This window comes from Mugil cephalus, chromosome 9 (genome assembly GCF_022458985.1).
Source record: "Mugil cephalus isolate CIBA_MC_2020 chromosome 9, CIBA_Mcephalus_1.1, whole genome shotgun sequence".
In the NCBI taxonomy this organism is placed as follows: Eukaryota; Metazoa; Chordata; class Actinopteri; order Mugiliformes; family Mugilidae; genus Mugil; species Mugil cephalus.
The window spans coordinates 21,636,859-21,659,148 of NC_061778.1; the positions used below are offsets into that span (position 1 = coordinate 21,636,859).

Consider the following 22,290-nt stretch of genomic DNA (forward strand, 5'->3'; position numbering starts at 1 on the left):
TTCTGGTATGATGTGTGGCTAGTTACCCAACACTGTGAGCCCAATCACGCCGATGTTGCGCCCCCCTCTGTCTGGGAGGTTGTTGACCAGGCACTGGTAGGTCCCGGTGTCGGACAGCTGGGTGTTGTTGATGATGATGGAGGCACTTGTGCTTGGCATGGTGGTGGCGAAGCCCACGCGACCATGGAGGTGGTTGGCAAGGCTGAACACCTGGCCGCCCTGGTAGATGATCACCTGGTTCAGGATAACAACGGACAGGGGAACGGATGAGAGGCAGAAACGGCAGGGGATTTTAAAAAAGGATAAGGAGGTATAAATGGGGAAAAGATGGATGAGAGTGAGAGACAATGGTGACAGAGCGGCCAGAGAAGAGAAAACGACCATTTTAGTTCATCAAAATAAGTACTTTTTTAAATTCCCGCTGTCCAAGGAAATGTAGCAGACAACACACCAGGCCTCAGGGCCAGTGACATTCAGATATATGTTTCTTGACATTTCCTTTAGTGCCCTGTTACACATGTCTCTCACTAGAGGGAGACCAATTTCTACCAAAAAGCTGAACATAGACAGTGGGCAGAATGTGTAATGGAGAGAGCTAACCTTTCTTTCCCAAGAAGAAACAAACAAACAAACAAACAAACAAACAAACAGACAGACAAACTAAAAAAACCTTTTATTGGTAAGTGGTCCTTTCTATCTTGGGTGGATTCAGGCTGAAGGAGTACATACTAAAAGTACGCTTTCATGGTACTGTGAAGCTCTTCAGATAAAAGCATTGGCTAAATCATATGCATAATTGAAACCATTTGAAGTTGGAAACATATAAAACGCAATCTGATGAGTCCGCGGCTGGGAACGCAGGCCTGCACAAGGATCAAATCCAGCGAGAAATTAACACAAAGCCCAATCCTTTGTCATTACGTCAGTGACCTTTGAGGATAATGTCAGTGACAACACAATTGAGCCAAGAAAATTCACACCTTCAGGTTCAGGTAATCTCGTCACCGTCACAGTAGCGCACAAAGTCCAGCACCACACCACACACACCCATGCACGCACCACACTACCCAAAGCCACCCCCCCCCCCCCCCCCCCCCCCCCCCCCCCCCCCCCCCCCCCCCCCCCCCCCCCCCCCCCCCCCCCCCCCCCCCCCCCCCCCCTTCAAACTTGGGCTGAACAGCTCGTTTGTGAGGCCGAGCCACATGCAAAACAGCCCTCACCCCTCAGCTGGGCTCACACAAAAGATGAAGGACACGCACGATCACATGGTATGCGCACACAAGTCACGTATGCACCACACACACACACACTCATACATGCACGCACACACACGTACGCGCAAAGCATGGAGGGGAATCAGAGGGGCTATTCACTTCGCTGAAAAGAGTCCTCATTGAACTGTTCAAAGACCCAGGCAGAGAAACAACCAAGCGCCAGTGTGTCCTCGTGTGCACGCGTGTATGTGTGTGTGTGTGTGCGCACACGAGGGGGATAGTTTTGATGAAAGTGCAGGAGTGTATATGTGGCTGTGTCCTCTGCCCCTGCTTAACGATTGTAAATTGCGTGGCTGCAATTTCCTGAGTGCAGCACGCTCGCTTTGTCCTCTTATGTGCAGATGAATAGGCAGCTCCTCAGCTGTGATGAGAGTCTGCAACTGCATCTCTTCTGCGGGTGTGTTTCAGCTCCGAGTTGTGTGCGAATGTTCTGACACAGTAACTGTTCCTAAGTCTAATAACGGAGTAGTTCAATAACCTTTTAGATTTTTTTTTTCTTTTTCCCCCAGGTTTCTCCCTAGCAGACGTATCCAGGTGCATGACCTGGCATTACACTCCTGATGACCTGACAAAATAATCTGCATGCTCGGTGAAAGTGATCCAATCAATCGGCCACACGGGAACATTCCGATGTGTGTGTCCATGAATGAGCCGAGGATTAGAGCAGGCGCTAACCTGTGTTGTGTCTGAGAGCCGTCTCCGCAGTTGTATTAATTTGAGTTCCTGCGGACATTTGTTTTCGGGCAAAATTAACAGAGAGGAATAAATCACGACTTTGTGATATAAAACGGATTCAGATTAATCATATTCATATGCACTTTTCTAGACCTCTGGACTTTAGATCTGGTCCCTTTGTGCCCCTGCTGCGCTCATCCACCCATGTTTTCTGTATGAGTACATATAAATCACCTCATCCCCTCGCGTGACCTGGTTGGATTTGTGGCTATGCGCAGACAGAAAAGAGGTCATGGCTGGCACTCAGATGGCGGCCGGCCCTAAGAACTCTAGCTGGACTAGCTGGACGCCCCGCTGTTGGCGCAACCTCTGTTGCACACTTTCTCTCCTAAAATCCTGCACACAGATACAGTACAAGAATCCACAAACATCGTACTATAGCCTGAATCCTCTCTTGCACCACTATCAACACTCACAACTGGATGCCCGCAGTAAACCTCCAGATATTCTCTGTCACTGTACCAGTTCCGTGATCATATCCTACTTCTGCCTGACCCCGTAAGGAGTCCATTGGCCCAGACAGGAGGGATACTGCCATTGCCGAAATAAAGCCCGAATAAATCTCTAAACCCCTACAGCTCCCTTCAATTTACTGGCTGTAAGCTGCCACTGTTATCTCTTTCTATCCTCTGAGACATGTTCTGAACAATATGGGACCAGATCCATTTCACTAATATGTCTCGTCATACCGCCGGGTTTACCTTCGTTATCCCATGAACTACATGCTCCAGCACATGCACATAAAACTGACAGACATCTTCTAAAAGGGTACAGTACAATGCTCAGTCAGTTGATGTGCTTGTAGTTTTTTTTTTTTTTGTGGTGCATTCAAGGATGCTGCAAACTCTCACTTTTGTGCATGTCAGTACATTTACGGGGGCGTCCAGGGATGCTGCGTTGTGCTCCTGATTTTGTATGAATGCACGAGGAAATAGAATTTGTTGTGATGGCTGAGGAGTTGATAGCTATAGGTGGTAAAGAGATTTAGAGAAAAATAGGAGGAAGTTGTAATGTTTTGGAAGGTGGGACTTCAATGCTTCCTACATGACTTACGGAGAAGAACAAGAAACCACAGAGAGGGTAATCAAACCTTAATGCACTGATAGAGGTTCATAAAGAGGTAATAAAATCTGGTTAAACCTAATCAGAACGTGTACTGCTGTGCTAAAGAAACCACAAACAAGTGATGCAGTGATGCAGATGCAATGAGTTCTTTGAGGAAAGATAATTCCTGCATGAGGCTTTGCATCTAAGCCCTACACAGCCTTTAAATCATACAACAGTAACCACACAGTAACCACATTTGACCTTAAACGTCTTAAGTTTAGAGAGTGCACTGTCACCAGGGGTGTGAGTGATCTGGATTTAGAGCAATCAGGGTGGATAAGAGATCTGAGCTCTTCAACGGAAGGTTACAGCTCCAGTCCTTATAAAACAAAGGATTTTCTCTGTTGAACGTGTCCTTAAGAAAGACACTTGAAACCCTGAAACCCTACTCGTGAAAATGACCACGTGCTGCCGCTGACTCTGCATAACAATGTTCCTGGGGGTAGGAAACCAAACAAAGGAAAGAGTTCCTCTGCGCTGATCAATAGAACATATCAGATTATTGTATATGAGCGAGCGTGTTGAAGCGGAGTCCATGGGTCATGGGATGTATAGCATAACGTCCTCTCATTCTCTCCACAGGGAGGGGTTACAGCCTCAGACAAACCACACTTTTGACTGAGATGGGCCCTTGTTCGTTTCCTTTGACGTGTCCATCAAAACAAGGAGAGATATTATGTCGGCAAATGAATGCGACATCGATGTGAGTCACCCTTGGGTTGAGATATGGGTCAGTGTGATGTTCTAAGATACTACGGCGGATGCTCTCAGTTACAGATTAACATCATTTCTCTCTATGACGGCAGTTTCACCAAAGGTTCATTTAAATGAAACTGCACTAAAAAAATCAATAAATATTTCCCTTGACGTGAACTTATTGAAACAGCTCTTCCAGACTTAACATTCATTTGGAAAACAGTACAGCAAAAACTTGTATCCATCCACTATGTATCCAAATTGAATGGGTAACAAGGCTAATAATATGTACACTGTAAGGCTCCACACAATGTGCTGGGTAAAAACTTTTGATATATAACTACTTCCCTCATTGCTACTACAAAATCATTTCGCGGTTTCGCTGGTGGTGGGAGCAGAGAGAGAATCTGGAGCTTTTATTAGAGTATAAATAACAGTATCCAGCAAACAGTTTACAGAGGATAAACAATCGCTCTGAAAGATAAAACCATTGTCGAGTTATGTGTGTTTATCTGGATTATCTCGCACCTAGTGGCCCAGAAGAAGGAGGTCACATCTCTTGATCACAACAACAGCCTGATGGGCGGATTATATCTGCACAGAAACAGCACGCGGACGTGGACACACACCCCAACACACAGGTACGCTCCTCTGAGCTGCATGCCAACATGTTGTAATCTGAAGCTCAGCTTGTCACTTCGGCTGAAGTTCAGACAGCCGGAGAGTCAAGGTTGAGTGTTATACTTGGAGCACTGCCTTTTATATTGATTTTCTTCATCGCAACAGAGGCAGTCTTATCAAAATCACTTCATAAAAATGCTCTTTTATAAAGCACGACCCGTCACAGCTCCAGTTTATTACAGACTGGTTGGAAGGCGCTGTAACCAGCGTTATTCAGGTTCTGGGTTTTATAAAGACAGCTGTGATTGTGATTGGTGGAGTATGAATAAACCCAAATTAAAATACACAAGTTTCCATTGTAAGAATAGCCTTCCTGGTAACGTTAGAAAGGTGTTTGGAAATCCCACGGTTTGTTAAAAGCTTTATTTTATCCAGGTGCTTATAAGACAAGTCAGACATTTTGGGAAGATTTCCTGTTCAAGGAGACAATAAGATGACACACAGCCTCATTTGTATGCTGAATATGAAACTACAAGCAGCTGGCAGGTAACTCGTTTAATAAAACCGAAACGGCTAAAATAAATCCAAACAAACTGGATGCTGTGACACACCTCCCACTGTGTTGGAAGGCTACTGGCCGACACAAGCAGTTGTCAACCAATGCACCTCACCTGGAAAACTCTGGCTATGAAAGCTGCTTCCTTCCATAATTCATTGGTGCTGTTGAGTTATTATTATTTAATTATTATTCTTTTTATTTTGTGGCAATATGCTGTCAGTTGTATACAGTTTGCAATATGCAGTTTGGAATAGATGCCTCTCACCAGGCCACTTCGTTAAAATAATTTAAAATAAATTGAATCCATATCAGGTGATATTGTCAGTGAGGACTACTACTAGGGCTGGTTGGTGTACCGGTTCATACTGAACACCGGTATTTTCTCCCGTTACGATGTCCCGTGTATTTGATTACACTGCGTTCGGAACGTTGCGCCACGAGACACTGTGCCCTGTCAGTTGTCTGGGGTTTGTTTTAGGGTGACTAGACGTCCTTGGGACAGTCCCCATTATTATTACAATAGCTGGTTGTGCGGCTATTGACATTCAATTAATTACATTTAATATAAATAAATATGTCAAATAAATGACTTCATTTCATCTAATTCTTTTTCATGCTGTAAATGTTCCTGATTTCCACATCAGCAGACATGGGGCCATGCAAACCCGTTTTACTACTAGTGTGGGATTATTCTACAATATTTACTCATCATCACAGTAAAATAGTCCATCCTTAGTCAATCTACCGCATTTACTCCTCTCTCAACCAGTAGAAAATATGCATGAAAAAAACAAAACAACAGAAATACTGTGATATACTGTAATACCACCAGAATTTTTAAAAAATACCGCAATATACATTTTTGGTCATCTCACCCAGCCCTACACACTACTTTTAATCATCCCAAGACCAACTCAGCAGTAAGGTATATCATGACATTACCATTATCACCTATCCCATTTATACAGCAGAAATTAGAAGATTAGAAGCAGAGCTACTACTACTACTACTACTACTACTACTACTACTATTGCGACTCGGTGTTACTTAAATAATTTGTGAGCAGCAGAAACAAACTGTGAATGCAACACTACAACAGCAATTTTTTTTAATTTGATATTGTAAAGGAGATATATTGTGCTGCAGCTTGTTGTAATGAGGTTGGCCCCACATCATTTTATCTATTGCAACAATGAAAACATTAATTACAGATATAAAGGTAACCTGTTTTCTTTTTTTTGAAATTCTCTCCTTTACCCTAATTACTTCAGAGCATCTAAACAGATGCCAGATGCACCAGGCTGTCACGCTTCCTCATAAATATAATATATGAAGCTCATACTTGACTCATTAAGTTCCACACCCTATCATGTGGAGTCAACCGTGTAGACTTAAGGCTGTAAAGCAGAGGGTGAAGAGGGTGAGGCCTCAGAGTCCATGTCAGCGAGAGCATCAAGGAAACATAAAGCGGGATTACCATGGAGAAGAACAAATAGCCGTCTTACCATCGACGCTGACAAGTTTGTGCCCTCTAACGCTGCATCATTTACTACAGATCTATCTGAGCTAAAGCGCAAGTGAACAGAGGTCTGTTGAGTAATTCTTAATGGCTTTTAGCATCAACCGTAATCATTTATGACACGCTCTCGGTCTAAAATGACCTTGCGCTCGTTCTGTCGCCCCACACGGCGACAGCACTTTATTCAACGCACACTTTTTAAACAAGTCTCCAATTTCAGTTACACAACCCGAACTGTATTTCTCACACACACATACACACACACAGTGTCCAACTCCATATGCATGAGCGTACATTTGCAAGTGCCATTTGTGACAATACAGTACAATTAAATCTTGCGTGTGTATCATGGCTGCCCCCGATGCTCTAAGGTATGCATGGACCTAATGTACATGTCATGCAATACAGTGTGAATGAGCAGCTCAAGAGCACTGTGAATGCGAGGCAGCCTTTTAAAAACTTCAGCTCACATCATCAATTGCCCGAAAAGTCACATGGACTGATGCATGAGGAAGCATGTGTGCGTCCACCGCCGTTTTCAGTCTGTGTTTGCACGTGCACGTACGTATAAGCCGTCACCCACAGGTGTGCACATGCGAGAATTACGCCACTGCATGTCTGGATGGGTGGATGGATGCATGTCGGCGTTCACACTTTTACTGTGCAGTCTGCAGTCATGTGCGAAGTCGGTAAATATTTCACATATAAGCCCTGCATGTATACATGTGGATGTAGAGTGCATTTGGACCAGCAGTCTTTGCAATGCCAGTTTGTGTATTTGTGTGTGTGCTGGTGTATGTGTGAGTCTGTGTATGTGGTGAGAACAGCTGCGATATAGAGCCTGTCGTGGGCGTGAGTTAATTAGTGCAGAAGATGATTGTATTATTTGGACGGCCGACCAGCGCTGTGGCTCAAAGTGAAGGGAGGCAGGTGAGCTTGTACGGCCTGCAGCTGCATGTTAAACAACTCAAATGGAATCACAGAAGTCCCGCGAGGGGGGTGGGGAGGGGAGGACAAACAGAGAGAGAGCGAGAGGAAGAGGGAGTGGAGGTGATAAAAATAAAAGAGTTGAAAGCCATCATGAGGGACGCCAGGGAAACAAAATTAACAACAATAGAACACAACTTGAGTCTGAATCATGCAGTTTACGTGTGCAAATTAAACTGCCTCTGCTGTTTCCAAACAAAGTCACAGCAGTAGAAAAAGAACTTTAAGATACTCTTGGCTAATGCAGTTGATACTTGTTATGAAGATAAAGAGCCACACGACAGTGCTGTCCCGCAGCATAAACAGCTTCGAAAGTGTCAACCTTATGTAGACTATAAACACACCCCTAAGCCTGCTACTACATCTATATTACTCTATGGTAATCTCTACAGCATACACTAACCAGTCAAAGATTTTAACACACCTTCCCATTTTATGGTTTTTCTTTATTCTCATGACTATTTACATTATAGATTCTTACTGAAGGCATCAAAACTATGAATGGACAAATATAGAATTATGTAGTAAACAACATAAATGTCAAATAACTCAAACCATGTTTTATATTTTAGATTCTCTCCATGAGCATCATTGGGTAGTCACCTGAAATGGTTTTCCAACAGTCTTGAAGGAGTTCCCAGAGATGCTGAGCACTTGTTGGCCCTTGTCCCTTCACTCTGTGGTTCCTCTCACCCCAAACCATCTCCATTGGGTTTAGGTCAGGAGGCCAGGTCATCTAGTACAGCGCTCCATCACTCTCCTTTTTGGTCAAATAGTCCTTCCACAGACTGGAGGTGGGTTTGGGGTCATTGTCCAGTTGATAATAATGAATGAAATAAATGATGCTCCAACTAAGATGGGATGGCATGTTACTGCAGGATGCTGTGGTGGCCATGCTTGTTCAGTCCGCCTTGAATAAATGTGTTTCTTGGCCCAAACAAATCTCTTCTACTTATTCTTTTTCCTTAGTAGTGGTTTCTTAGCAGCTATTTGACCATAACAATCTGATTCGCACAGGGTCCTCTGAATGGTTGATGTTTAGATGTGTCTGCTACTAGAACTGTGAGCCATTTATCTGGGCTCTAATCTGAGCTGCTGTTAACTTGTGATTTCTGAGGCTGGCGACTCAGATGAACTTATCCTCAACAGCAGAGGTGTCTCTTGGTCTTCTTTTCCTGGGGCAGTCCCTAATGTGAGCCAGTTTCGTTGTGGTGCTTAATGTTTTTTGTGACTACACTTGGGGGCACATTAAAAGTTTTTGCAATTTTCCAGACGGACAGACCTTCTGTCCTTAAAGTAACAATGGTCGTTTCTCTTTATTAGCCGATTGGTTCTTGTCATAGCATGAATTCTAACAGTTGTCAAAAAGGGCTGTCAGCTGTGTACCAACCTGACTTCTGCACAGCACAACTCATGGTCCCAACCCCATTAAGAAGGCAAAAAATTCCACAAATGAACACTGACAAGGCACACCTGTGAAGTGAAAACCATCCCAGGTTGACTACATCATGAAGCTCATTGAGAGAAGGCCAAGGGTTTGCAGCACCGTCAACAAAGCAAAGGGAGTCTACTTTGACGAATCTAAAATATAAAACAGTTATTTAACTTTTTTCCCTTGCTACATAATTCCATATATCTTGCTTCATATATTTGATGGGTTCAGGATGTATCTACGATGTAGAAAGTAGTAAAAACACCCTATCATGTGGAGTCAGCCGTGTAGACTTGAGGCTGTAAAGCAGATGGTGAAGAGGGTGAATGAGAAGGTTTCTCCAAACTTTTGACTGGTAGTGTACATAGCTAATATCATAAAGGTGCGTTCAGATGCACCGAAAAGAGAAGTGTTATATTTCTGTTTAAATTTGACTTTTTAACTTTTGCAGTGTATGTGTGTCTTTGCAGAATAAAAGCTGGAAGTGCAACAGTGAGATGTATTAAGATCATCATCATCATGAGCGAGTGTTGTTCTGGGGGTTCCTGTCTTGCTCTGTGTTATGTTTGTGTTATCCAAATTGCTCAAGTTGAAACATTTACAACTCGAGCGAATCCCTAAATTTGGACTGTTTCATGACTGTGCCTATATCCACCTTGCACCTTAGACACCTGATATTCTCTTTGCGCTGTATCTGAGCACACCTCAAAACTGATGGAGCTTTGTGTACCTGCTTGGACTGTGAGGTTGGTGTAGAGATCCACAGGATGCGTATACAGTAGTATTGCATTAGAAAATCAGTTAGAAACATTTCAGTAGCATAAATGTCTCTATTGAAAACAGTGCACTGAAGGAAAAGTGCCAGTTTACCATGCAGACATTAACAAAATGCAATCACATCAATCAGAGCAAATCCTAGAACCAGAGTAAATGGAAATCTAATTACTTTGCAGTGTTTGCTCGGTCCAGATTTCATCCCGTCCTTAATTCAGACTCTTACTGTAAAAGCTGAGGAACTTTCATTAGCCATGTGCTTCATGGTAAATTAGCAAGTGAATTTCTGAATAGACTCAAAAGGGAAAAAAAGGGAAAGAAAACTAATTAGGGTTTTTTGCCATCAACTAGACTGGAGTGTGGTTGTAACAAAAACGGTAAGAAGTAGAAGTCCAAACCCAAAACAAAACAAAACCTTGAAGGTGAAGAAGATGAAAGTGGCTCATCCTTTTCTTTTCCAGTTGGGAAAGCTAGTTAATTAGTCTTTTGTGTCAACTGCTATTGATCATGCTTCATGCTGACTCAAGATAAAACTAAAGAAGACAAAGAAGTGGAAATGCGCACAGGCCGAACTTTACGAAGATGGGTGCCCTACACATGGGATGAGACCTTTTCTTCTATAAAAGCTGAAACACTCATGATTCAGATTAGACTTTTTATTTGTCATTCAAACTATATACCAGCAGCCCAGATTAGAACACACACACGAGCATGAAAACTGATATGGAAACACAGCTAGTGAGCGGATGCTAGTGATTCGTACCTGCTCTGGCTGGTTAGCATTGGACAGCGGTATCACCATCCAGATGATGTTGAGGTTGTTGAGGGCGGCGCTGGTGGTGAAGGAGCAGGGGAGCATGGCTGCTTGGCCACGGGCCACCTGGATACTGCTCTGCGACACCGTCACATCCAGCGCCCGCACACATACTAGAGGAAGAAAGAGACAGTGATCAGTGTCTTGATTAACAAGCGAAGCGCACACCTACGATTGAAGGTGTAAACAAATTAAACAAGGGAACCGAGAGCAGAGCAGAGCAGAGAGGGGGTCTAAATGTAGAAACTACCAGCAGATGCATGTTGAATGATCTATCCTATAAGCCTTGGTTAGAGAAGGATGTCTTCAAAGTCTTCCTCCAGGCTATTTGATCGCCTGTACTCTATCTCCAGTGCTGGAAAGATTGCACTCCGCCAGTGAGCGATAGACACAGACAGAGTTCAAGTGATGCAGAGCAAAACCTCCATCTGTACGTACACGCGAGTTGTTGAAGAATCTAGAAATGAATAAATAAATGAATAAGATCTCCCACTGCATCCTTTCTTCACTGCCCTCTCATCTTTACAGCTAAACAAACATAATATCCGAAGAGGCGAGCTCCTCTCCATTAATGCTCTCAGCGACTAAGCAAACATGCAGACCACACTGTGAAGGATCACATAAAATATGTAAGTGTTAAACTACACAGGATGATCAGCTGTCTCTCGAGTTACTCGTTTTATTCCTTTCCTAAAACAACTTTTGTCGGCGCACAGTTTCTATCAACACATGCTGAACGAACACGGCAAGTGGGGCTATCGGTTGTTATTTCAGCTTCTGTTTGCTGCCTCTTGTAGTCACGCAGATCACTAAATAACCATAGTTTGACAAGATAAGCCTTTGTTGCACGAGAAAACAAGCCAAGGAACCAAAGGAGCTGCCTTCCTCATCTGGACTCAGCTGTCAGCCACAACAGACCCACAGAGACAAATATGTGCATGGCGCATCCTATTTCTAGACCGGCTAAAGACATTACAGCCTAAATCGAGTTAGATCTCCCCCGCAAGCATGCATCCATGTCCAAAAACCCCATTGGGAAGTGATCTTATCTGAACACGGTGAGGACGACTATGCGCTGATATGATTACAGATAATTGATCATGTCCTGCAAATCATCCTTGTTAGTGATGATGTAAGATGATGATCTTGCCATAAGTTGATAGCGAGAACCACCAGAAAGTAATATATGTGGTTTTGTCATCAAGAGTCAAGCTTGATGTCAAGTGCAAGTAAATGGCCACATCGCACAATAAAACACATCCTAATTTATTTGTATTATTTGTAGGTCACAGAATACAGGTTATTTTCCTCAAGGCTTTAATCCCCATTTGTGTCAAATCGGAGTTTTGATCATTGCTGATATTCTAGCTGACAGACTGCCTGTTGCTCCCTGGCTGACTGTCCAAAACCTGCTGGACTTCCTACGCTTTTCTTCTGCTGGCAGACACCACAGGCCCCGCAGGCTCGCTGCTGGGCCAGGGGAGACAGTAGGCAGCTCTCTAACCGCTCGGTTTTATAAGAGACGCACTCATGAAAAGTCTTCCTGCAAATGATATAAGAAATTCCACTTAGAGGCATTAAAATCCATGTGACACATTTGAAACCGCGTGATTCGTCACCGAAAACCCAGTTGCTTAAATAATAACAATGCACGGCACATCTTCAATCTGCCACTATAAATACAATAAATGCTTCGCTCTCTACTCTAATCTGATCTCCCTTTGTCTTCAGCGTTCAATCAGTCTACTGTACGTTCGTATTGGAGGATTAACAGCATGAAGGAAGAAGCCCACAAAGGGTTATGACATTGGTCACGTAGGTATTAAATGTCAAGATTTCGGGGAAAGAAGTAAAGAAGTAATGAAAGAATGGAAGGAAGGAAGAAAGAAAGAAAGACAGGTCCTAGAGGAACGAAGATAGAAGGAGCATCTTATCATCTCTAAGCCTCCTCCCTCCTCCAAGGCAGCAGTCTCTCAAGTCCACAACAGCTGGAGGGCTCATTTCAAAACACTGGATTAGGAAACCTCTGCGCACAGAGCCTGTAAGCTCCCACGGCCGAAGAACAACTCACACACACTTAAAATCCCAAACAAGCACACACACGGACGCACACACATGCCAGCCGACGTATGCACACCAACGTACTTGTACACTGTGTCCCGTCGCCCTCCACAACGTACCACACACAAACGCATCAGCGTACTGTATGTCACTGGTGTGGCCCTTCAGGGACACATCTGAGAGACTGGGATGGGGCCGCAGCATTGCTCGGCATTGCCTCATTATTGCGCGCTCTTCTTCCAGAGCTCCACTCGTGGATGTCGGGTAGTCAGTCACTCTTCCAGAATACATCCTGCTGCGGCTTTGATATGTGAGGGATGAGTGGCGAGCCAGTCGTCGTCAAACATGGCCACCCACGTGAAAAATAACGCATACAGCGCAAACAGCGTAAAGACACTGCAACTTAAAAGGAGTCACTGTGGCTGCGTGGGCTAATTTACATTTTCCTCATAGTATCGCACAACGATAAAGTACAAACTGAGGTTTTGTTACACTGGCTATACTACTATGTTTGCTCTTATTCTACAGCTGAGTGAATCATAGAGTTCTCCAGCATTCAGTTTCCAGGCTAATATCCATAAATGTGATGTAAATGAGCTGTCCGTCTCACTAATGCGAGCCTTTCCATTTGTTCGTCGAGAAACATCTTGTTGCTTCCTCCTCTCACTTCTCGCCGCTCGCTTTGAGCTGCCCCGAGGCACGGCTCAGCAGGAAGCAGACCAGCCTTCATGGCAGGAAACAGCCGAAAGTAATATCTGATGTGACCATGCACCGGTCAGAACATAAAAGTTTTTACAGTAAGTTTTTACTTGCGTTTTTACCTCTATTGAGCATCTTTTACATCTTATTTTGAAAATGAAATGAAAAATCCAGAGGTTAAACTGTCACACAAGATATTCTCTCTTATCCTCTTCACCAAACAGGAGGAGGAAGGTCCCACAGAGGGGGCACGGGGACCATCCAACCTACAGCTCCTTTGTTGTGACTAGTTGAATTCCAATGAGGCTGACAGCTTGTCCCTCTAACAAGGTCGTCTCCACTCTAGGACAGGATCTACTGTATAAAAGTGAACGCAACGTCACTATCGTTGGTCGATTGCGTACTTGCTGTAGTTCATGTATCGGCTCCTTGCTGCAAGTAAAACTTTGAAACGAGACTCCAGTAACTCTGTCACTTTTGATAAAATAATTTCCTTGGCATGAAACAACATTTTTAGACAATTTCAACTGGTCTATGGCTAGAATGATACATGGTTTTCTAAAATAATGCAGATTACATCAGTTATAGCAAAAAGATGAATACTTTTAACATTTGGCAATTTATCAGGATATCCGTGAGCTTCACTTGGGAACACTCTCACATTGCTGTGACTGTACCATAAAGACATTTTATAAAAAAATGAATATTAAATAAATTAAATTGTTTTGTTTTCCTGCTACAAACTGTGTCTCCAGTTGTGTTTTATCTTTAATAAAACAACAAACGTCCATTTTTACCCAGAGACAAAACCTGAGAGCTACCTAAAATAGTTCATTTTACATATTAGCTTTTTTTTTTTCACCGCTATTCTGTTAATTTACGATTTCATTTTCATTTAAAGGACCTCGAGTGGTTGACAATTAATCACGGGCTTCAGACAAGGGAAGGAAGACTTATATTCTGAGTAAAGAAAGGATGAAGCGATTGTGTGTGTGTGTGTGTGTGTGTGTGTGTGTGTGTGTGTGTGTGTGTGTGTGTGTGTGTGTGTGTTTGGGTGGGGATGTGCAGAAGATGAGGATGGGCAAAAAAAAAAAAAATTAAAAATGGTGTGACGGGTGGGCGGGACGTTTGAGCCGTTACAGAAGAAGTGGAGGATGAGAAACACATGGGAGAATAACGCACCATGGGAGGGAAAGGGAGGGGCAGGCGTCAGATGGGGAGGTACGGAGAGAAAGAATAAATATCAGGAGAAAGAATGAACATGGGGCGAGTGAAATGGGGGAGGACAGGAGGAAGCTGAGAGGATGCTGCTGTTTCCAGAGAGGCCTAATTGATAAAGTCACCCGAGGCAACGCTAGCAGTGCTCTTGCAGTGAAGCAGAGAACCAGCAGCATGGCTCCCTTAAAACAGCTCTGTTTCCTCTCATTCGGGATCCGAGTGTCAAAGCTGCTCTTGATTAATGCATGAAAAACCATACACCTCGGAGAGCAGGCTGTGTGTGTGTGTGTGTGTGCTTAGTCATTCAGTCAGGCTAAGGTGGAGTCATGTTGGGGTGGAGAACAAATGTGGGGTGAATACTACACTTCCATTCTCTCACTCAGTCTCTCGACCACACACACACACACACACACACACACACACACACACAGAATCCCTGCTTGGCAAGTCATTTGCATCCTGTGTTTCCATTCATGTGGCTCTTTTATTCATAGGCTTTACTTTTATTTCACTTTCAAACAGATGCCCCTGATGCTGTGATGTGATCAGCCTCTGGCACAGCTTCACTGGGCGGGCTGGATCACACACACACAGCGATGGACATGCACACCGACACACACGGCAGCTTAAGCGAGATGATTGATGATGGTGCAGAGACGTGACTAAAGACAGACAACAGGACACACATTAATGCAAACGTAGGAGCGACGTAAATCATCCTGTTCAGACTCTGAACCAAGATCCTTCCTCTTTGCAGGCACTAGTGAATGCCTCCATGTTTCAACTTTGACCTTTTACATGACATGCCCCCCCCACCCCCCCGCATCGCACTCCTTTAAACACGAAAGAAAAACTTTGAAAAGCACAAGTCAGTCAGTTCGATGCACCATAGCCACCTTATGGCATTCTCCCCGAGCGCGAGGCGTCTTAATAGGTCTAGCAAGAGTATAAGGAAGACATGAGAGATCGAGCGTTAAATCATGTATCTCCTGCTTCAGGCGTGACAGTTGGCAGCTCTGATCACATTTCATGTTTAATCTGCACCCTTTTCAGTTTTCCCCTTCCGACTCGAACGCCGGTTGCGATTGCTTTGCAGCCTCCGCAGCAGACGTGATTCCAGCGCAAGGACAAGCAAAAGAGCAAAACCACAGAATTAAACACAGTCGTGAACACATCTACACATGGATTCATGTGCCCCCGACACCTGTGCCCACACAGACGCTGCTCTGTGTCCTGTTCTCTTGCAAAAACAAAAAAAAAAAAAAAAAAAAAAAAGAATCCCAGAATAAAAACCCGGAGGCTTTGTTATGAGTTGCGTTCGCCTAGTAACTGACCCTTCGTTGTTGCCGCTGCCCGTGAGGCAGCAGGGCAGCCGGCGAGCAAACAAAGACATTCATGTGAAACTCAGGTGGTATAATTTTGAACCCATCTGCTCAGTGGCAACTCATCAAGCGTTGCGCTCAGAGCAACGCGAAGGCAGAAAAATGAAGTCACATGCCAACTCACAAAGGGTTCTTCATTACTGTATACTGCTCCGACCACACTTTATAACCTTTAACTCAACTTTTTTTGTTGTTTTTTTAATGGAACAGACTTTTTGAAAACATCACTCCTATTTGTCTGTGAAGCTACCACCTGCGGATAGCTTAGCTTAATAAAAAGTAGAAAAAGAAACTTTAGGTCCGTCACATGACAATCCTCAGATGGTTTTAAAGCAAATGTTTTGGACTATTTCTTGGTTTCCGCAGCTTGACATAAAGGTTTCATACAATAACGTCAATGAGTGTGCTTCAGGAAAGGTTGTCTGACTTCCCCTCTTTCCCGCCTTCATGTTGAGCTAAGTTGCACCAAAATAACAAACCAAATTACCTGCTTTCTTGCTCTCTGCTGAAAGATGATGTTCCACTTCAGAGTTCGCAAACAGAACCTTTAGGACGGGCTTGTTTAGAACCAGAGTCCACAGAGACACATTCCTAAAAGTTCACATTCACATTTTACAATGAAGCAAATATTGGCTCTCTCCTCTGTGTACAGAACACAGAGGAGCCCCTGCTCGCAGCAGAGCAGCATCAACTGAAGCTGGAACAACTCTGTGTCACTCCTGCATGCTTTACCCGAGTTCAAATGTTTCGGGATCTGAAAAACAAAAGGCGATAGAGTAAGAGCAGGTTGGATTCAGCTGTTTCCTCTTCCTCACCGTTAGTGTCTGTGACCTGAGTGTATGTGGTGTGTGCAGCTAATTTTTCATCTTCATCTCATTCATCTGTAAATATTGTCCATATGCTATAAAGGCAACCTATGCCATACCGCTTATATACCATGCTATTTATGCTACATGCACTTACTGCTTATTGCACTTCTGGTTAGATGCTAAACTATATTTAGTTGCTCTGTACCTGTACATGTGCAATGACAATAAAGTTGAATCTAATCTCATTTGCATATTCCAATATACAGAGATCTGATCCTCTGTATCTAAAATGAATGAACTGTAGCTCAGCTGATCAGTGTGATTCAGGAGAGGGCAGCTCCATACGATGGTCTGCAGGTCTTCCAGGCTAACAGAAGCTTCTCCGGTTTCACCTTTTGACTCTCCAGCTGGCCTTTGTTGCCTGGAGTTTAATGATGTCACTTTAGGGGGTCCCTAATTTAAGAGTTCACTCTCATTTGTAGTGTGGTTTGATGGATGATGTTCGTAATGTCTTGCTAAGGTTTCTGCTCACACAGCTCGGCCTAGTTCCTCTCATCTCCTTTCAGTTCCTTTCCTCAGTTCGTCTCTCTTCCTCAGGCCTGTCTGACAAACGCTCATCCAATGAAAGAGCCTTAAAAATCTCTTGCTCATCCCCTGCCCCGCCCTTCCCAGCTGACCTATTAGCAACAACAGCCGACTCCCAAACAGGGCCCGCTGACTAGCCTACATAGCTTAATAGTCTTTTCTAAACTGTACATAGTCTAACTAGCATGACTCACTGTGCTCCTAACGCACATCCACTACAAACATGTGCATCAAGAAAGGAACACTGGTCACAGCTCACAATCCTGAATGAGGAGCTGTAGTTGAAGGAATCTTTACATAATGCTGTATTGGTTTACAAAGATCTACAGTGGAAAAAAAAATGTGTGATGAAATATTTCGAGTGCTTGCTTCACTTCTATGGTACGGTCTGAGAGCATGTCTGAAAGGTTTCAGCAAACTATTGTGGTTCGTAGTCCTGTTACCTATTTTTAGTAAGTCAATTTGTCGTAAACAAAATAGAAAATCTTTGGCATGAATACGTTGAGAGAAAGTTGTGAGTGTTCCCAGAAAATGAACTAAATATTCTTTTGAATGCAGTAGCAAGTAAAAAGGCCCCCAAAGAGATTGCTGATGCAGATGAAAGGGTGGGGGGGTGGGGGGGTTTTGCTGCGAACAAGCTGACGGGTGATCAACCAAACTAGTGTGCAGGGCTGTGTGCACCGACTGAGCAGAAGGTTAAAGTAGGCCACTGCCCTCGTGCACAGATAAGCCTGGGCACTGGAAGACTACTGCTAAAGCAGCAAACAGATGGCTCCGCACATGCAGCCCTGGACACAAACGCACAACCCCACCCCCCCAAAAAAAGACAAAGTACCAACTTCAGCAGTGCGCACTAATCACGAATATACAGCTCTGATCTATAACGTAACTCACGTGCTCACGCGCACCAAAAATAAAGAGCTCTGTTTTGAAAATTGCCAGCACATGTTGCCTTGTATGTTGTTTAAAATGACAGCTGAACAAGCAGACCCGCATCTTCCCAAAGACACAGACACTTTCCCTGTCAGCAGCCACCGCACACCCTTCATGCCGTCTCCGTGTGTAGTAACTCCACTCCTTGGCAGACGCGCGCGTTTGGCAAACCTGTCACTGCGTCTGCACGTAAATCTGACATTCTGGCAAGCACGCTGATCTGCCGGTAAGATGACGTGATTGGCAAGGTGCGCTAAAAGGGAAGTGAGCAACCCTCGCGTCCCTTTTAACTAGCTGACGACAGCTTGGTTCTGCCAAGAGCTTTCAAAGGAAGCGGCAAAACGTCCCTGCGGTATACAGGTACAGCTGGTATGGAGGTGAGAGTTAGCAAATAAATGGTTGCAAAAACTGGAGCACTCCCAAGTGCTTTTCACTTTGGATGAGAGCAAAATGTAAACACATAATCATTTTTATAATGTCACCACAGCCACAAAATATATGGATTTGGATTTTAATTCCCCATAAAACCGTTACGTAAGTACATCTTAAAGTTACGGTTGGTGTGTTGTTGACGAGTAGCACTACATGACTCCAGGTGAGGTCAGACCCTACCTGCTGTTAGCGGTCTAAGCTCTTCAGTCAGCCAGCCACAGCCAACAGATAATACTAGAGGACTATTCCTGGAACTAGCATTTAGCTCATGCTAACCTTGTCTGAGGCCCTTTACTTAGTAATTGGCTCGGAGGGAGATATTGTGCTTTCTCTAAATTGTTCTTTTCTTTGTTTCTTTTCCCACTAATGTTGTCTGCTTTGATCTCTCCCCTGTTTCTCTCGGTGCCTCTTCCCCGCCCTCACCACAGTAGCCCTCCAAATGAAGACAGTGATTTTAAGCCCGCCAACACTGACTGAGCCACCTGGGAGCAGCAGCGCTTCTGCAGGTGATTTGGTCAGCACAGCGCTCCGGCAATAAGGGCCAGTAATGATTTATTGTCTGGTTGAGTCCCTGAGTGGCTCACCTTCAGTGTGAACCCTCGTTCAGCTCAGTGCCACGCATGTGTATTATCAGAGGAAAGCAAAGAGTGAGGCTGAAAAGTGGCTGCACATGTGGTCGAGCAAAGTTCTCTGCCACTTTTGATGTTATAAACTGGTTTGATTTAAGAATCAGAACTTTGTAGATGGATTTGTGGAAGAAATGTTCTTTAAACTGTACTGGTCATCAGGGAAAATTTAAGGTACATGTGAGCAACATAATGTAAAGACATTTTCAGAGAAAGAAAAACTAGAGCAATACACAATATATACAATAACTATAAAAAGAAATATTGTTTGTAATATAAAATAACCGGTGGTCTTCTGTGCTGTGTTGGATAAATGATGCTATGACATGGCGCAAACTCTCAGAGGTGATAGTCATTCATCCTGGAAACTGGTGAATTTAAACAACAAGGAAAACCACTATGTGATTCAGCTGCCAGCTCCTGGAGACTGAAGAGCACCTGAGTGCAGTGAAAGTGTTTAAAGTGACTGTAGTAGAATGACACACAAGTGAAGGAGGCCAAGGAGTTCAAAGCTGATACAACAACTGTCGCGCATGTTCTTCACCGGTCAAGTTTTAAGGGAGCGCGGCGAAGAGAAATTACATTTCAGATAGAGTTCAACCATGAGGCATGTGGGAGACTCGAATGTCAACTGAAAGAGGGTTCTCTGACCAAAATTGAGCTTTCAGGCCATCAGTGGAGGCCATTCGGTGAACACCAAACACTGTGTATTGCCAAAAACACACCACTTCCACCGTGAAGCATGAAAGTGGCAGCATCATGCTTCTCAGCATCAAAGCATCCAGCAAAATCTACGGAGGCATGTTTTAAAGTTGTTGTGAATGTTTAAAGGGGAGTTTTCACGTCTGATCCCTGTGTGACCTGACAGAGTTAGGAGTAAATAGAGTAAAATTGTTGGTTAAAGTGCATTTCCTAAGTATTGACTTGAAGGGGCTGAATGCTTATGCATTCACTAATTTTCCGTGATGTGCTTTCAATCAATTGACTTTACTTTGTATAAATCTGTTTGCACTTGGAAAGTAAATAGGTTCATTAGTGAGTTTAAAAAAAAACACATGGTGAATCCTTTAGTTTGCACCGTTGCAGAAAACCAGAGTTAGATGAGTGAAAGCTCAACGTAGGTGATGGGGTGAGGCTCAGGTGAGTGAAAGACACTTCAGTTAAATGAACATGTTACATTCAAGGCCTTTCCAAACAGTGTTGATTAAGTTAATCAGCCTTCGGTACATCTGTGGTACCGCTGCTGCTGGCACACCAGTAGCAATGAGCTTTAAATCAACTAGCAATAAGTGCTTCGCCAGAACTAAGAGGGGAGCAAACATGGCAGATATGAATGAGCCCAGGAAGTGTTCAAGAATAGTTTCTGACATTCCGGATAAAAGAAACTCGTCATTCAGAGGAGGGATTACAGTCTAAAAAAGAAAGTGATCAACAAGAAGAACAAGCGCGGACTACCATTGTTGAGGATGTTCTGCATTACAGAGCAGCAAAAGACCAGAAGGGACTGAGGGTAGATGTGGAGGCGCCAAGAACAGGCTGCTATTTGTAAAATATTTGGAGCAGAACCGTCTTATGAAAACAATGTTTTGCTAAAACTACTTTTTCTATAGGGAATAATAGGCAACATATCTGGCATAGTTGAGAACATCACATTCATTCCAACACAACAGCTTCTCCCTGTGCCCAGCAGTGCTCCAACTGAGCCCTGCTGGGGGTGGGAGGCAGGCGGGGAGTTCACCTGTAGGTATTATTTATAGGCACCCAAATCTGACTGACAGCGTTTGTGCAGTTAATGTCACAGCCATAAGGAGGAGAACAAAAGCTACACACTGCCACACTGTTTAACACAACACCAAAAGCTTTCAAGGTAAAGGTGAAGATTAAATAATCTGTCTTTATTTAGCATAGCCATTTCCTAAAGAAAAAAAATGACTCCACTTTGTATTTCAGAACAAGAAATGTTTTTTGAGATTAGATTTGAGATGTTAGGAAAACATATTTAAAAACTTCAGCCAGTTAGTGAGTCACTTATCAGAAAACAGCGGTTCTTTCCTTCATGTTCCTTATAAAAAAAAAAAAATCAGTTTGGTCAAACACACTATTTAAAAGAACTGAAAACTCCTTGACTGCACTTCTACAGCTGTTTCTCACACACTTCCATTCGACCTGAACCCCCCCCTGCATCGCCCCCCAGTGTCGTAAAGCTTTGTGATCTCCGTGCGGACAGCTGCTCTTAGCTGACTCTGGCGTGACACACGACCAGCCAAGTGATGCATGTTCCTCAGAGAAGAAATAACAACTATTGATTTCCATCAAAAAGCCGTTTTAATCTCATTTTAAACAAATCGTTCTTCTTTAGCTGACTTTTATAGATCAGCACAGATGTCTCTTGTTTCATTTTTTTTCTAGTTAATCCCGAGCAGCGGTTGGATCCGCGTTTGTTCTTTCAAAACAAGACACTGACCATTTTCTGTGTTGAGTAAATAAGCGCTCGTGGTGAACAGGGGACTGAGGCTGTCACAGATACGAACATAAGTCGTAGGAGAATTTGCATGATATACTGTATTATGTCACTGTGTGAGTGGAGGTACGTACACATTTCTGATTATGCCAAAGATTATGTTTGTCCTGTTCATTTCACTGCATCATAGAATGGGTTTAGATATAGAAGATTATCTGAGCATGTTATGTCAGAGTCAGAGTTAATACTTGAATTGAATGACTTTGTGTTACACTTAGGGTTAGGGTTAGGGTTAACCCCGACAATAACTGCAAAAACAGGCAATGGATACCTTATGTTGCTTTTGATTCCTTTTTTTTTTTTTTTTTTTTTAAAACTAACTAACTGTGATCTGGTTGTGTTAAACAGAATAAATAATAAACTGAGCTACATTTGAAATGGTAATTTAGGGGGAACAAACAGCGCTGCTTTGTGGGTTTCATTTTTCAGTCCTTTCTGACTTTGATGTGCGCTTGTGCCGGGTGTTGCCCAGCATAGTGATGCTTTCTTACTTATTCTGCTTTTGG

At 43.5% G+C, this 22,290-nt stretch overlaps 1 protein-coding gene across 5 annotated transcripts in view; it reads right to left on the reverse strand.

Annotated features, from left to right (window-relative positions):
- Positions 1 to 22,290, reverse strand: part of igsf11 (immunoglobulin superfamily member 11) — a 94,496-nt gene that overhangs the window by 7,215 nt on the left and 64,991 nt on the right. For 3 of the 5 annotated variants that reach the window (XM_047594800.1, XM_047594798.1, XM_047594802.1), the window contains 3 exons: positions 10,468 to 10,631; positions 9,661 to 9,669; positions 27 to 234 (listed from right to left, as the gene is read on the reverse strand). In XM_047594800.1, coding sequence (XP_047450756.1) covers positions 27 to 234; positions 9,661 to 9,669; positions 10,468 to 10,631 — 381 coding nt within the window. The remainder of the gene's footprint in view (positions 1 to 26; positions 235 to 9,660; positions 9,670 to 10,467; positions 10,632 to 22,290) is intronic. The other 2 variants (XM_047594801.1, XM_047594799.1) reach the window with 1 other exon arrangement.